The sequence below is a fragment of the Accipiter gentilis genome, chromosome Z, assembly GCF_929443795.1.
Source record: "Accipiter gentilis chromosome Z, bAccGen1.1, whole genome shotgun sequence".
NCBI lineage: Eukaryota > Metazoa > Chordata > Aves > Accipitriformes > Accipitridae > Astur > Astur gentilis.
The window spans coordinates 55,660,988-55,673,756 of record NC_064919.1 but is presented as its reverse complement, the minus strand read 5'-3'; the positions used below and the strand labels follow the sequence as shown (position 1 = coordinate 55,673,756).

Genomic DNA, 12,769 nt, shown 5'->3' with positions numbered 1-12,769 from the left:
ATCCTGTAAAATAATCTTCACGTCTCCTGCCTCACAGCAACATATACACACGTTGCCACACAGCTGACATACATGTGAGCTCTGTCATCTGTAACAGTAATATTGTAATTTTCCAAAATTATAAAATGCAATTGCTTAAATGCTTGCCATTGCTTTTCATTTCGCTTTCTAGTTTCAATCATATCAACAGTGTGATACAAGAATGTCCAAATCAACTTTTCTGGAAAAGATACAGTGGTGAATAAACAGTGAGAACAATGCTTATTGAAAATGTAAGTATTTCTGAATGCAAGACCACAGATTGGCTCACACCAAGTCTGTGTAGCCTGCTACCATGACTCCAGCAGTGTCAAGAGAAGGTGCTATCTGGGCACATTAGCCTGGGCAGTCTTTGAGGTCCATTCACTTCATACTCCTAAGGACATTAAAGGTGGCATTCCTGATTGCTCTTTTGGTACTAATTTATGGACGTCCTGTACATGAATTTTTGACGTTCTTCTCTGAAACTACAGGTATTGTCTACCTCCACAAAAACATGCAGCAAATTCCATCTTTTATCTGCTTTTAATCAATCTTCTACTAACTTCCTGAAACACCACAGTTCTATTATTATGGGGTTGGTGGATATCCATTCTGCTTTCACTTTATCCGCTACCCCCATAATTTTGCAGACCTCAGCCATAATCCCCACACCCATCTCTGCCATCTCTTGAAAATGGAGGCGTCTCAGCCTTTGCAGTCTCTTCTCACGTGGCAGCTTTCCATCCTCTGGACCATTTTAGCTGCCACTGTCTGCACTTTACCTAACTCGGTTGTTTCTTCTTGAGACATGTATATCAGACTGTATTCTAGTATGCAAGATGTGGGTGTACTAAGATTTGTACCATATCCAATCATCTCCTCCTTTCTTTTATTTCATCAGGTAGAATTATTCATAGACTTAAAACTAGTTCTGTCTTTTACATTAAAAAAAAGACAAATGGATTCTCCTTGTCCCTTCTATACTGAGTCTAGCATCTTGTTCAGTGTTTATAAAATGCATCAAATCTTAACCTGAGAATATTCAGATATATAGTACCAAACTGCCATTTAAGCAGTCTGTTCCAATAGTTACAATGTAATTGTTCAGAATTAGCTAGTAGATTATTAATTTTCCTCAAACTGACTAAGCAAAATTCTCTATTGCAATTTCTATCTTCTCTACAAGAAAATCTGTATACATCAGCTGAAATAAGCCTTCAGTAATCTTTTTTTATAAACAAAATTAACTTATTACCAAAGATGATAAAGCATTTTCCCAGTTCAAATCTATGTTTTTCTCTTCCCTGCACTTTGTCCAGTTTGTCAACACACTTTTCAGAATGAGAAACCAAGACTAGATTTGCACTGCATTGTTAGCCTCACTAGGCCTATATATGCAGGGTTAATTTGCCTTTCTACTCCCATTCATTCTACCCTTCCTTTTCAATCAAAAGATGTTAGATACTACTGCCTCATCTTAACACAATAAACTTTCAGTTTATTTTCAAAATCATTACATTTAAAGATACTACTCTCTATTCTGGACTGTATTTTTCATTTTTAGCTGTTTGGCCTTGCATTTATTGCAGTTAAAATGTGTGCTGTTTCACTAGAACACAAGACCAAATGTCTATTTCTCTCTCCAATCCAGGTATCACCTGCCAATGTTCTCAACAGTTATTTTATAGATTTTTCTAAAGCATATGTGAAATTCTTGGAGGAAAAAAATGACCCAGGTGGAACTCTCCTGGAAATGCCCATATATAATTAACCCTCACTGCCAAAATAAATTTAATATCACTTTCCCTTGTTGTTCTTCCTCCTTCTTCAAATTTGCATGTTCAAAAAAAAAAAAAAAAATCAAAAGTAGTGGAGCCAACCTTCCATCCATATGCTGCTACTGAAGGGGAAAGCACAGAGAGTTTGAAAAATACACAGTAATTTAAAAATTACCTTCTTACGCACAAACACTCTATCCAGTTAAGTTTCATAGACACACTTGGTTGAAGAATTTATATACCAATAGAATTAATTTTAAACTTCTATGGAACTCTCTTCCAAACAACAGCCTTACTGGGAAAAGGCTCTCAAAATTTCTTTTTTAGCAAGGAACTTGAAAATGTGTATGCATTGTGAAATTCTGCTATCTGCTATAACTTTGCACAGGAAGACTACATCCAAAGTGCTGTTTACAATCATTCCCCAGAATTTCTTGTAAACTGGAATGATCATTTGCCACATATCTGCATTCACATTGTATGAGTAATTTCAAGTTTGAATTGTCTTTTATCAGTATATTCTCTTGAATTACACATGAACTCTTTACTCATCAACTGATATTATAATTTTGCACTCATTTTTCTCATAACATGTACATTACAATCTTGTATAATTCCGTGAAAGTCATGATAGCAATTTATACACAACTTTATGTTTAAACCTCTTTTATAGCAATTTAAAGTCAAGATGTAACTATATTCTTCACATTGCTACCTTTAGCAGAAGGAAGCAGTCAAATTAATTTAGTTTGCACCACCAAAAATTCATAAAAAAATTTACATGTTCTCAAAACTTTTAAAGGATTAAATTAAAAATTGTTTGCCTAACTGTTTTGAATAAATACAGCTTCAGGCAGACACTATTAAAGATAGAAAGATCCTATACATCAGTAATTTGGGGAGGAGTTCGTTTCCTGAAAGATAGGGCAGAAACAAAAGTGAATGGTGATCTTCCTGTGTATTTTCAGATTTTTATAATTTGCTATAGCTCTTGTCAGAAGTTCACTGCTGCAACAGATGGTCCTACTCAAAATTTTATCTCCATTTCAGCCACTGAGGATTAAAACTCAGATAAGGAGTGAAAATATTGTAAACCACCACAGCAGTTGTTGTGCTGTGTGAATATAACTTAAGAAAATCTAAAATTTCTATATTGTTCTTTCTCCTTTCTTTTTCCCTAAGAATTGCTCCTATATTAAGACTATGATGTGTACTTTTAGCAAATGTTTAAAGTATGCAGACATGTTCTCAAGCAATCTAGCAAACACAGACACGTTGAAATTCCCTGCCAGTTCTGACAAGAGAATATTAATGACCCACATTCCTTTATCTGACAGTGGTCATTACTAATGGTGCAGGGAATTGCATACAGTGAGATAGTTACCCATACTGAAGTTTCTCCAGAAACACTTTCTGTTAACAGTTGACATTCATCTAAAGAATGTGTTTTTGTCCAACTCTGTTGGGCCATTAAAATACAGCTCCCTTATCCAGATTTCTTGGTGTCTGGGAATAGTGGAGACCCTGGATTTTAGGACTCTAGATTTATATACTCTCCAGGAAATCTAAAAGATGTAGGGCTTTCATACTTGGAAAGACTTCACTGCCTCTACAGTCAGCCAGACGCAATGTTGCCAGGGCTTAAAGGCTTCTCAAAACTCCAGAGCTTGCGACTCAGCTCTGTTCAGTGCTCTGCTTTTGGGAGGTAGGGGCTTGCAACTACCTAAATTAACAGCAGCTGTGAAACAGACATGGAAGCAATCCTCAAAGTTGCAGAGATAAACTTACAAAAATGTTCAGGAGAACCATTCTCCAGTTTTTCTTCAGTTTATTCTATAGTTCAAAGCCCTGGTAAACTACAATTAAATCTAAGTTTTTAATTCACACTTTACAAAATACATATATATCTTTTGTTCACATGAAATTTTAAAATGTTTTGTTATGTACAAGTTTAGAGATAACCCAAACACCTTCTTAAATATTATGTGAAATGGAAAACTATATTCCTCAAGCAGCTCTCAATTTTGCTGTTAATACTTGATAATTTAAAGCAAGTTAATGATGGCTACTCTTGGAATTAAATTATTCAAATTTGCTTTAATGTAAGGACTTGAAAAATAAGGTTTGGATAAATTCTGGTTTATGCAAACAGCCATATTATCTGTAATTTCTTTGACTAAGTCAGTGTGTTTGGAATGATCACATAATGTTTCCACTTCCCCTGATTCTCCATTTCAACTATCACATATATTCTAAAGCCTTCACTTTGCTGCAGAGCAAAATGAATACATCTAGAATGGTTTGGTATAACTAGCTGTCCCACTTTTCTCCAAGACTAAAACTTTTGAGAACTGATGGTTGATTAACTTGACGTACTTTTAACATCATATTTAACAAGTGCAATGTAAAATTATTCTCGCAATACTATATACCAATTTTCAAAAAATCAGCTGGAAAATATCCTAGGGTCGAACTGTAGAGAGCACATATAAAAATTCCTGAAAAAGAATATAAAACAAAATCAAAAGCTATTTTTTTTCAGAAAAGGCAGTCCATGTTTCTTGCATACATCACCATTATTAAAAGAAAGAGCAATGTAAACAAAGGGCTGTATCTTACACAAAATGGATGCTATCAGGACTAAGATATCAAGACAGATAACACTGAAAAAATTACTAATAAAGAATACAAAGATTTTATCTTTGGATTTTACAGTTCTTGCTACTGCCCATAATTGAAAGCAGTAATTGAAATAATCTCTTTAAAGATGTCAGAGTTTAAATCTAAATCTAATATGACAGAAATTTAGTCCTAGTTACCAAAGGCACACATACAAAAAAGTAAATAATTTCTATGTTGGGCTTGCCTGCATATAGTCCTTATGAACCTATTTTGCAGTAGGTGTTTTTTTTTTTAGTATAAACCATGTATGCCTAGTTGCAAGAGTTACTGTAAGATAATTACTTTCTATAAGATAATTGCTTTGGAAGATCTGTTTAGGTTAGTTTAGTGTTGTAGACAAGTGCTTAGAAAAAAAATCTTGATGTGGACTGCATGAATGTGTTTGAGCTTGTTGAAGAACACTGAAAAATTTTTAAAGGGAAGAATGGTACTAGCAGGGGAAAAAAAGCAGGTGTTCTTTAAAAAAACACACACGAAGGAAGCAAATGGAACAAGAAAAAAGAGTGAAAATAGCCATCTTATGTTTCTGATTTCACCAATACTAAACTACCATCTTTAGATCCTATTTCAACAAGAATTCGTCTCAATCACCCCAACATTTGTTAAAAGTAATCACTGTCCTGTCAGCAATAAGTTTTAGCCCTTCCTGATCCTGGTCTCAAGAAGATCATGAAGACTTTTCTGTTAGACAGCATGATGCTAATTAACATATAAGACTCAGGAGGCAGAGAGTGAACTAAACATTATTCATATTTCAATCAATAGGGAATGCAAGCAATTTACAATAAATGTATTGTTTATGGTTAGTATTTCTATTTGCCTTTTTACAGGCAGCTGCAACCACTTCTACGGAATGAAGAAAGAATTGTGGCTTCTCTTCTAAAACAGCATCTCAAAAGAAGCAGCAAAAGAAAAATGTCAGAGCAGAAGCTATGTAACCGAGAATGAAGCAAAATAATTAAACAGACAAAATTACTGGAATGCAGCAGAGAATTTGGAAGTGCTAATTTCTAGGCCTTTCTCAGAGCGGAGAAGGACCAGGATGTGTGTTGAAAATCAATTTAACTACTAAAAAGCAGAATGCAGAATATCTGCAGAAAATTATTTGATTTTATTAATACAAATTGAACTCCTGAATTTCAAAAACTAGGATACTAGGAAAGACCAGGAATAACCATTTTAAAAGCATTTTATATTTTATATATTTCTTTGAGCTTAGTGATTAACTTGACAACTCATCATTAGAGGTCAGAAAGAGATAATAGTATACCATATTCTATAGTTTGAAAATAAATCTCTTTCATAAAAGTCTCTGAAACATACATGCTTCTTGTTATCAAACAGATGAACCTGCAGAAAACTTCTAGGTAGATACTATTCTGCCAGTTAATTTAGAAAACAAGAAGAAAACAGTACTTTTCTTATGACAAACAATGTGATATTACCAATTTTTCAGTAGATGTAGAGAAGTACTGCCTTAACACAGCTGCCATCTACACTATTGAGAACAAGGCAGGTAATGATAAACACTGTGAACTAGCAGATTGTCCTTCTACAAACAAGAAGGCTAAACAAACATCTTTCCTCAGTGAATTCTGTAACATCCTCTCACAGTGTGCATAGAAGCTACAAATACTAAATATAAATGGAGGCAACTAAAAAAAAAAAATCAAGATTTTTCACTTCTTATACTTACAAGTAACACTTAATTTTACTAACAATAAAAGAGCAAAGGTAATTTTGCCACCTTTCAATTTTGCTTACTTTGCTCAGTCAAGCATTAAACTTAGTTTCTGGATTAACAGAATCAGATCTTGGTTGCACACATAAGGGACATGGTGCACTCATCCAATCCACCAGGGAAGGTTTTTTGGCATTTCCATCGTGTATCCATTTGAGAGGTGGCCATAGGAGAGTTCATCAGCCCATGCCAACACATTGGGGTCTTTCACAATGATGGAGAGAAACAAAGATGTCTCATTTCCTCCCTCAGCTGTGAGGGTAGTATGTAAACAGAAAAGAAGTACTAAGGACTGCCATTGGGAACCTCTTCAAAAGCATGAAGCGGGCTTACTACTTGGATCCCACTAACAGTGATTTCATAGTGAGATCAGAAAAGTATGAGTTCCTTATCCAGCTGCAATTACTCTGGAAAGAATACAATACAGTAGTAATGTCAGGATATATCTTCTTTTCTGTAGTACCTTGGTGCTAGCAACAGAAAAATTATGAATAAAAAAAGAAGGCATGTCCTTTCCATGGTGACAGAGAAAAAAAAAAGACAAAAATTTTGTCACTTTTATGTCACTTTCTGTGTCCTCTCCCCACTAAACATAGTCCCGCCAACTGTTTGTGAAGAAGTTCAAGAGCCCTGGACAACAGTAGAGTCTGTGACCCTTTTACAAAGAGCTGTACAAACAAGAGCAGTAACTGCAAGAATGGAGGGCAGACCAATTCCAGCACAGCAGGAGCTTTTCTTCAAGTCCTCAAGAAATCCAGAAGAGCTAGTCAGTCATGCAAGAAGACACATCTTTCTGTGTCTCTGCACACAGAACGCTCACTGATCCTGTGCTATCTCTCACCCAGCGTATAAAATAATGTCGGTGGAAATTCAGCATATCTTTGAAATAAACAAAGTACAGTGTGAAAAGTAAAATGTTACTGTGACTCTCAAAGAGCTCCTCTTTTAGACTGATAAAAAAGAAAAACATTAATTTACAACTCATAGCATTAAGGCAGTATTATGTGGAGCCATATAAACACATATATGGCACACAATGTATTTCACACCATATAATGTATACCGTTTGTATATACATATATAAATATTTATGGGATTTAAAAGACTGTGCATATTAATTCCTTGATAATCGTAGTCTCTTTCTTTAATCTCATAGGTGAAGAGACAGAGGAATATGCTGTATGGTTTTCAGCACTATATTGTAAAAGGAATGAAATCATTATATCTGAGTAGAATACAGGAGACATTGCATTGACATCTAGCTATCACAAGCCTCTTTGGTTTGTGTTAGGTGTATCACAGCCTTTTAGCTAAAATTTAAACTAAGTCAGTGCAAGTGAACAAAATCTTGCATTAGATTTGTCTCTCTCCTTTCAACTCCAGTTCTTTCTATTATTCCTTGGAAAGAAAGGGAATGCAGGAAAGGTTGTAGGAAGCTGAAAAATCAGTTTCAACTGTAAAGTGCACCTTGCAAAAAAAGGATTATGTTAATTTATACAAATTGTGGGCATTTGTACAACTTCTCAGTCACACCTTTTATTACGAGTAAGCAGAAAATAAAGGTAACTTCAAAAGAGAAGCCTTTTCCCCATAAAGTAAGAGCTAACCAGATTAAATGAAAGCCTGACTATTTAAAGTGACCATTTCATATTCACCTGGTACATGTAAGAGTTCACCCAGTTCCTGCATTTCACAGTACCACTATCCAGACAGCAAAAACTCTTAACAACAAAAATCCAGGGAAGACCCACAGAAATAGAGCTTTCAAAATTCTAACAAGTCAACAGTATTTTTAAGTGATCAGGTAAGAAACTGCACTTCTGTTCTTAGAAAGTTATATTGTCCAGCTCAATTCTCTCCTTAAGAAAATACAGAAACAGTAAAACCAGAGATACCTGGTCTACCACTTCTCAGCATAATTGTCTGCTTTTTCTCTATTCTTGAATGTCTTAACAGAGACTCTGACCTAAAATCTTGACTAGTACATAGAACAAATGAGTTTGTCTTAAAGCATTTCTATTTCTTTTAAAGAAAAAAATAGTTAATGAAATTACTATTACATTAGAATTTAGTTCCAAAATTCTAGCAGTATTTCTCAACTTTTTCTTAGTTGAATGTTTCTCATCTTTTAACTTTTTAAAATCTTCCTATTTTTCTATTTGTAAGTATTTTTAAACTGTCATTTTCTTTCTCCTATTGGCTAATAATAAGTAGATGCAATAGATACTAAGTAATAACCATAGATGATATTGCAACATTTTAAATCCCTCCAAGAAGATACCCTAATATAACTGTTTAGCTACCCTCTATTCTTGTAACTCTGCCTAGTAATACCTACCACTAATTACATAGACAAATATACAAAATCATAAAGGATTAGTTTATGTGAGTTTGTCTAGCATAAAACTCAGCTGATTTGTGCATTTGTGAAAGATAATCAGGTGTATTTAGGGTGGGGTGTTTCCAACTTACATTAACAGCGCTGCTAACATATTATCTACTAATATAACCACATGAAACTATTAATGATCACATAATATGACAGTATGGTATAAATCACTGTCTAAGAAATAGAAGAAAAGAAGTAATTAATCTGTTAGATTGAGGAGACCTTTCATTTGTTCTCCACTCAAGATAGTACACTAGTCCTGTAAAGAATATGATTATTAAGAATCTGTCTTTGAAATTACTACTTATCCAATATTAATTAGTATTAATATTTATTACTACATCTTTTTACTCTTTCTTAGTTTCTTTTAAGACTGCATTTTGTTGTCCAGGCAGGTTTCACTGAAACTCCCACAAAAAGATAATCTTTGTGCATCTTACAACCTCTATTCTGCATGTGATGCTCCATAGATTCTAGCAACACCACAAAGTCCTCCTAGCCCTAGCCAGCAAAGCTTAATAGCCAAGTTCTATTTTGTTTCATTTTGTTTAAAATAAAAAAGAATTATAAGTGGAATATCGCAGTTTGGGAAAACTGAATCTGAAAACTCCCTTAAAAACTGTATTCAGGCACCAGCCAATTTTAAAGTAAACTCCAAGCTAACCTTCAAAAAAACTATCCTCCTTCCCCACAGAGAAAAATGATGAAAGAGGGAACCTCCTGTTTAACATAACATGATTACAGAAACTCTACCTTTCTCTCATGAGTAAAGACTAACAAAGGAGTTTCTGAGGTTTGACTGTCTTTTTGCAAATTGATAACTGATTGGGGTTACCAAAACCAAAAAATCATTCACTAATCGCCTACAGGAGGTTGGACATTCCATTATCTGAAGCAGAAAAGGTATACCAGTTTCTAAAAATCTTTGTTTGCTAAGCACAGAATTTACTTCTAAAATAAGTGGTATACTACAACTGCAGAAACATCCAACATATGGGCCCACTTCCCAATTAATTATTTGCTGGCTAAAGTGTTAAAATGTCCTTGGCTTCACCTTAGACACAAACATCCCAGCTGGTCATTATCTACCTGGAAAGGGGCCAAAGAATCTCAGCTGTCAGTACTCAACAAACATGTATGTTTTATGCCTTTTTTTTTTTTTGTTTATTTACTTCACTTTCATAGAACTACAGTCAAAAGAAGGAAGTCTTATTACACAAGGAAGTGGAAAGATTTTGTATCTCTTTTATTGTTGTAATTTAGTATACCTCCACTGCAAGTGATAAGTGGAGTGATAAGGAACTCTTCAATATGTATTTACTGAGAACTGATTTATCCAACCTTACAGACAATGTTTTTGTTCTTCTGTGTTTCTACTTAATTGAACTGCTCCTTGCTTTTACACAGGTGTATGAAAAACCACAGAAGTCTTCAAAAGTCAGAGCTGGAACAAAGTTACTGATTGGTGATGTATCTGCATGGAGTCACAAAGATTCAATACGAAAATATTCCTCAATCAAGTGAATGTTAACAGTCAGCTTGTAATGAACCTGTAGGTCAACAGGTGGAAAGCAAATGGCTTTTCTCATTTGCACATTACTTCTGTAAGAAGCCACAGGACAGCTGGGAGAAGGAACACATGTAAACAAGGCAGACCTAATGATTTCCTAATTCAAAAGAAGATATTATCTTCCCATTAATAGGTAAACTAATTGATCAAAATCCAACAGTTCCCCTCAGTACAAGTAAACATAGGTGCCTTTCCTCACTGAATTGTCACACATTTAGGCCAGCCACTAAGTTGTCAGTTCTGCTTGATTTGTTTGGATACTGTACTCTGTGACAGCTGTCGGAAATAATACATTAGAACAGCTGGTAGTTACAAAGAGCCTGGAATTTTAATTGGAGTGGATATTAATTGTTGGGGGGCAGTGTCTTTTTTTTTAAAATGAAGTTAAGAAAGAAATAGTCAAAGAATGACAGATGTCTTTAAGAGATTTGACCAATGTCTTGTAAGCAAGGTTGGTCTTTGTTTTGACTATGTAACTTTGTGGCAATGGTCTCCACCATCTGAGGAGCAGCCATTAGTTGCTTAAGAAAGGGGGTATTAGGAAGAAAAATAGTAAGGAAGTTGCATAAATAATCCTTTTAAATGACTAGCTGTGATCTAGACAGGACCTCGCAGTGTTTTAAGAATTACTCAAAAGGAGACTCATTCTGAGACCCTTAGTAACCACCAGCTGGAAACAAAACTGTTCATCGTGGCCAAGACCTAAGCACAAATGAATAGTAAGCTTACTTTCAGCATCAGCATAGAGTAGCAAGCACAGGAGCACCACCATTGGCCTGGCTACGTGCATCATCTGACAGCTTGGCACCAGCATGCTTTTGCAGCCTTGCTCTCACTGGCTTAGAAGCCACTGCAAGTCTGTCTGGTCTGAAATTTCAGATGAAGTATTTTCAGAGCCTGTGGAACAGATAAGAAAAAGAGAAAAATACAGTTAGCAACAATAAGGCAGAGGTTTTCTGTTTTTTTCTAAGCATTCACAATTTGATGCAAAACAATTTAAAGGACAAAAGGGTAAGAGAGAAAGAAAAGGAAACATGATTCGGTTCAGGCACTGGCATATACCAGAAGATTCAAGGTACCGTATATGTTAGCACTGTCCCAACATATTTCTCAGAACACCTTTTTCTACCATAATCAAGCATCTGTCACACCCTGGATCTTTTGTTGTATTCAACAGCACCTTCTGAATCACAAGAGCTGTCATTGTTAATGAAGTATAATATAACACTGGAATAGTCATGTTGCAAGAAAGGAATCAAAGTGGATTCAATATCCAGAATAAAAAGTCCACTTGCAAGCAGCATACTGGGAGCTGATGCCCTGGCATCTGGCAAGAATAACACAGCAAAATCTGCTTCATGAGGTGTTCTTAAAGCTAGACATCAAATGTTAGCATACTGCATAGTTCAACAGCTCTCAAAGGTTAAAATTCCTGTTGTGATTTCCTAACATACCTGAATTATGCCTAACAGAAAAACAGAAATCCAGCATCAGATAAAGGGCTGAGATTCCAATTCAATCTGTCTCATCTATTATGATGCGTAACTGAATATGATACGCTGTGAGCACTGCAGTTCAAGTACCTGACTTAAAAAAGCAGGTTTTTTTCTTGTCCAAATTTACCACACCTGAGCAATAACAGAAATTAAGGAATATAAAAATATTTTTCCCTCTCATAAGAAATGCTAAAGATATCCCCAAATAGCCTGACATTGTCACTGAAGTAACACTGGAATTTACTGATATACTGAATAACACTGCTTCTCTTCCCTGATGGCCTGAGGTGTCATGGACCCTCCCAGCCATAAATAATTCACCCTTATGTTGCCAATCCAGATCTACCTCAGCCACTTCAGTCTTAGCAGCCTTGTCTACCTGTTGGTTGTTTTGATGTTCTTCAGTGGCCCAACTTAGGTATGTGAGCATCTACATGACAAACTTTCACAACCAGGTTCTCTAGCTGGAGTTGAACATACGATCCTCTGATTGTAGGGTCTGCAACATATAAACTTTGGCAAGTTTGATACTATCTTTTTCATTACTGCACAAGTGGTTTCCATGCAGTGAAGATAAAAACCAAAAGGGCAGAGAAAAAAATTATACTGATTACCATTCCACTACACGCACCTTACAGATTTGTGGGTGGTATAAAGAGCCTGTTTTACAGTTCAGTGCAATGCTCAAAGAATCTACTCAAGGAAGAAGAGGTATGAGCAGCAGTTAGAAATCTATGGCTGCTACGAATCTCTTTTGTAAAACAATCTTTTCAATCTGCTACTGCCAAAAAAAAAATTTGATGAAAGTTTTCATGGGCAAAATGCTGAAGGCACCAGCTCCCCACTTTCATCACTACCATCTTCATGCCAGCATTTCAAATGACAGCAAATTCCATGAGACATCAGTCCTGTCGTACTCAATTTGCGTCTGTGCAAGAGTATGGGAGCCAACTGCTACGTAATGATTCCAATGCTATCACAAAGATGGAGATGTATGAAATGTACTTTCAAGGAAGAGGTGATTTTCATTTTGCTTCTTCTAGACTGCATGAGTTACAAGAGAGCCCTCAACCATCTCCAAAGGCAGCTCAC

The 12,769-nt window shown here is 35.4% G+C and overlaps 1 protein-coding gene across 5 annotated transcripts in view; it reads right to left on the bottom strand.

The window, feature by feature from the left end:
* PTPRD (protein tyrosine phosphatase receptor type D) overlaps nt 1–12,769 on the bottom strand; it is a 382,124-nt gene that overhangs the window by 290,222 nt on the left and 79,133 nt on the right. For all 5 annotated transcript variants that reach the window (XM_049794707.1, XM_049794703.1, XM_049794704.1 and 2 more), the window contains exon 2: nt 10,911–11,078. In XM_049794707.1, coding sequence (XP_049650664.1) covers nt 10,911–10,995 — 85 coding nt within the window. In that variant the 5' untranslated portion in view covers nt 10,996–11,078. The remainder of the gene's footprint in view (nt 1–10,910; nt 11,079–12,769) is intronic.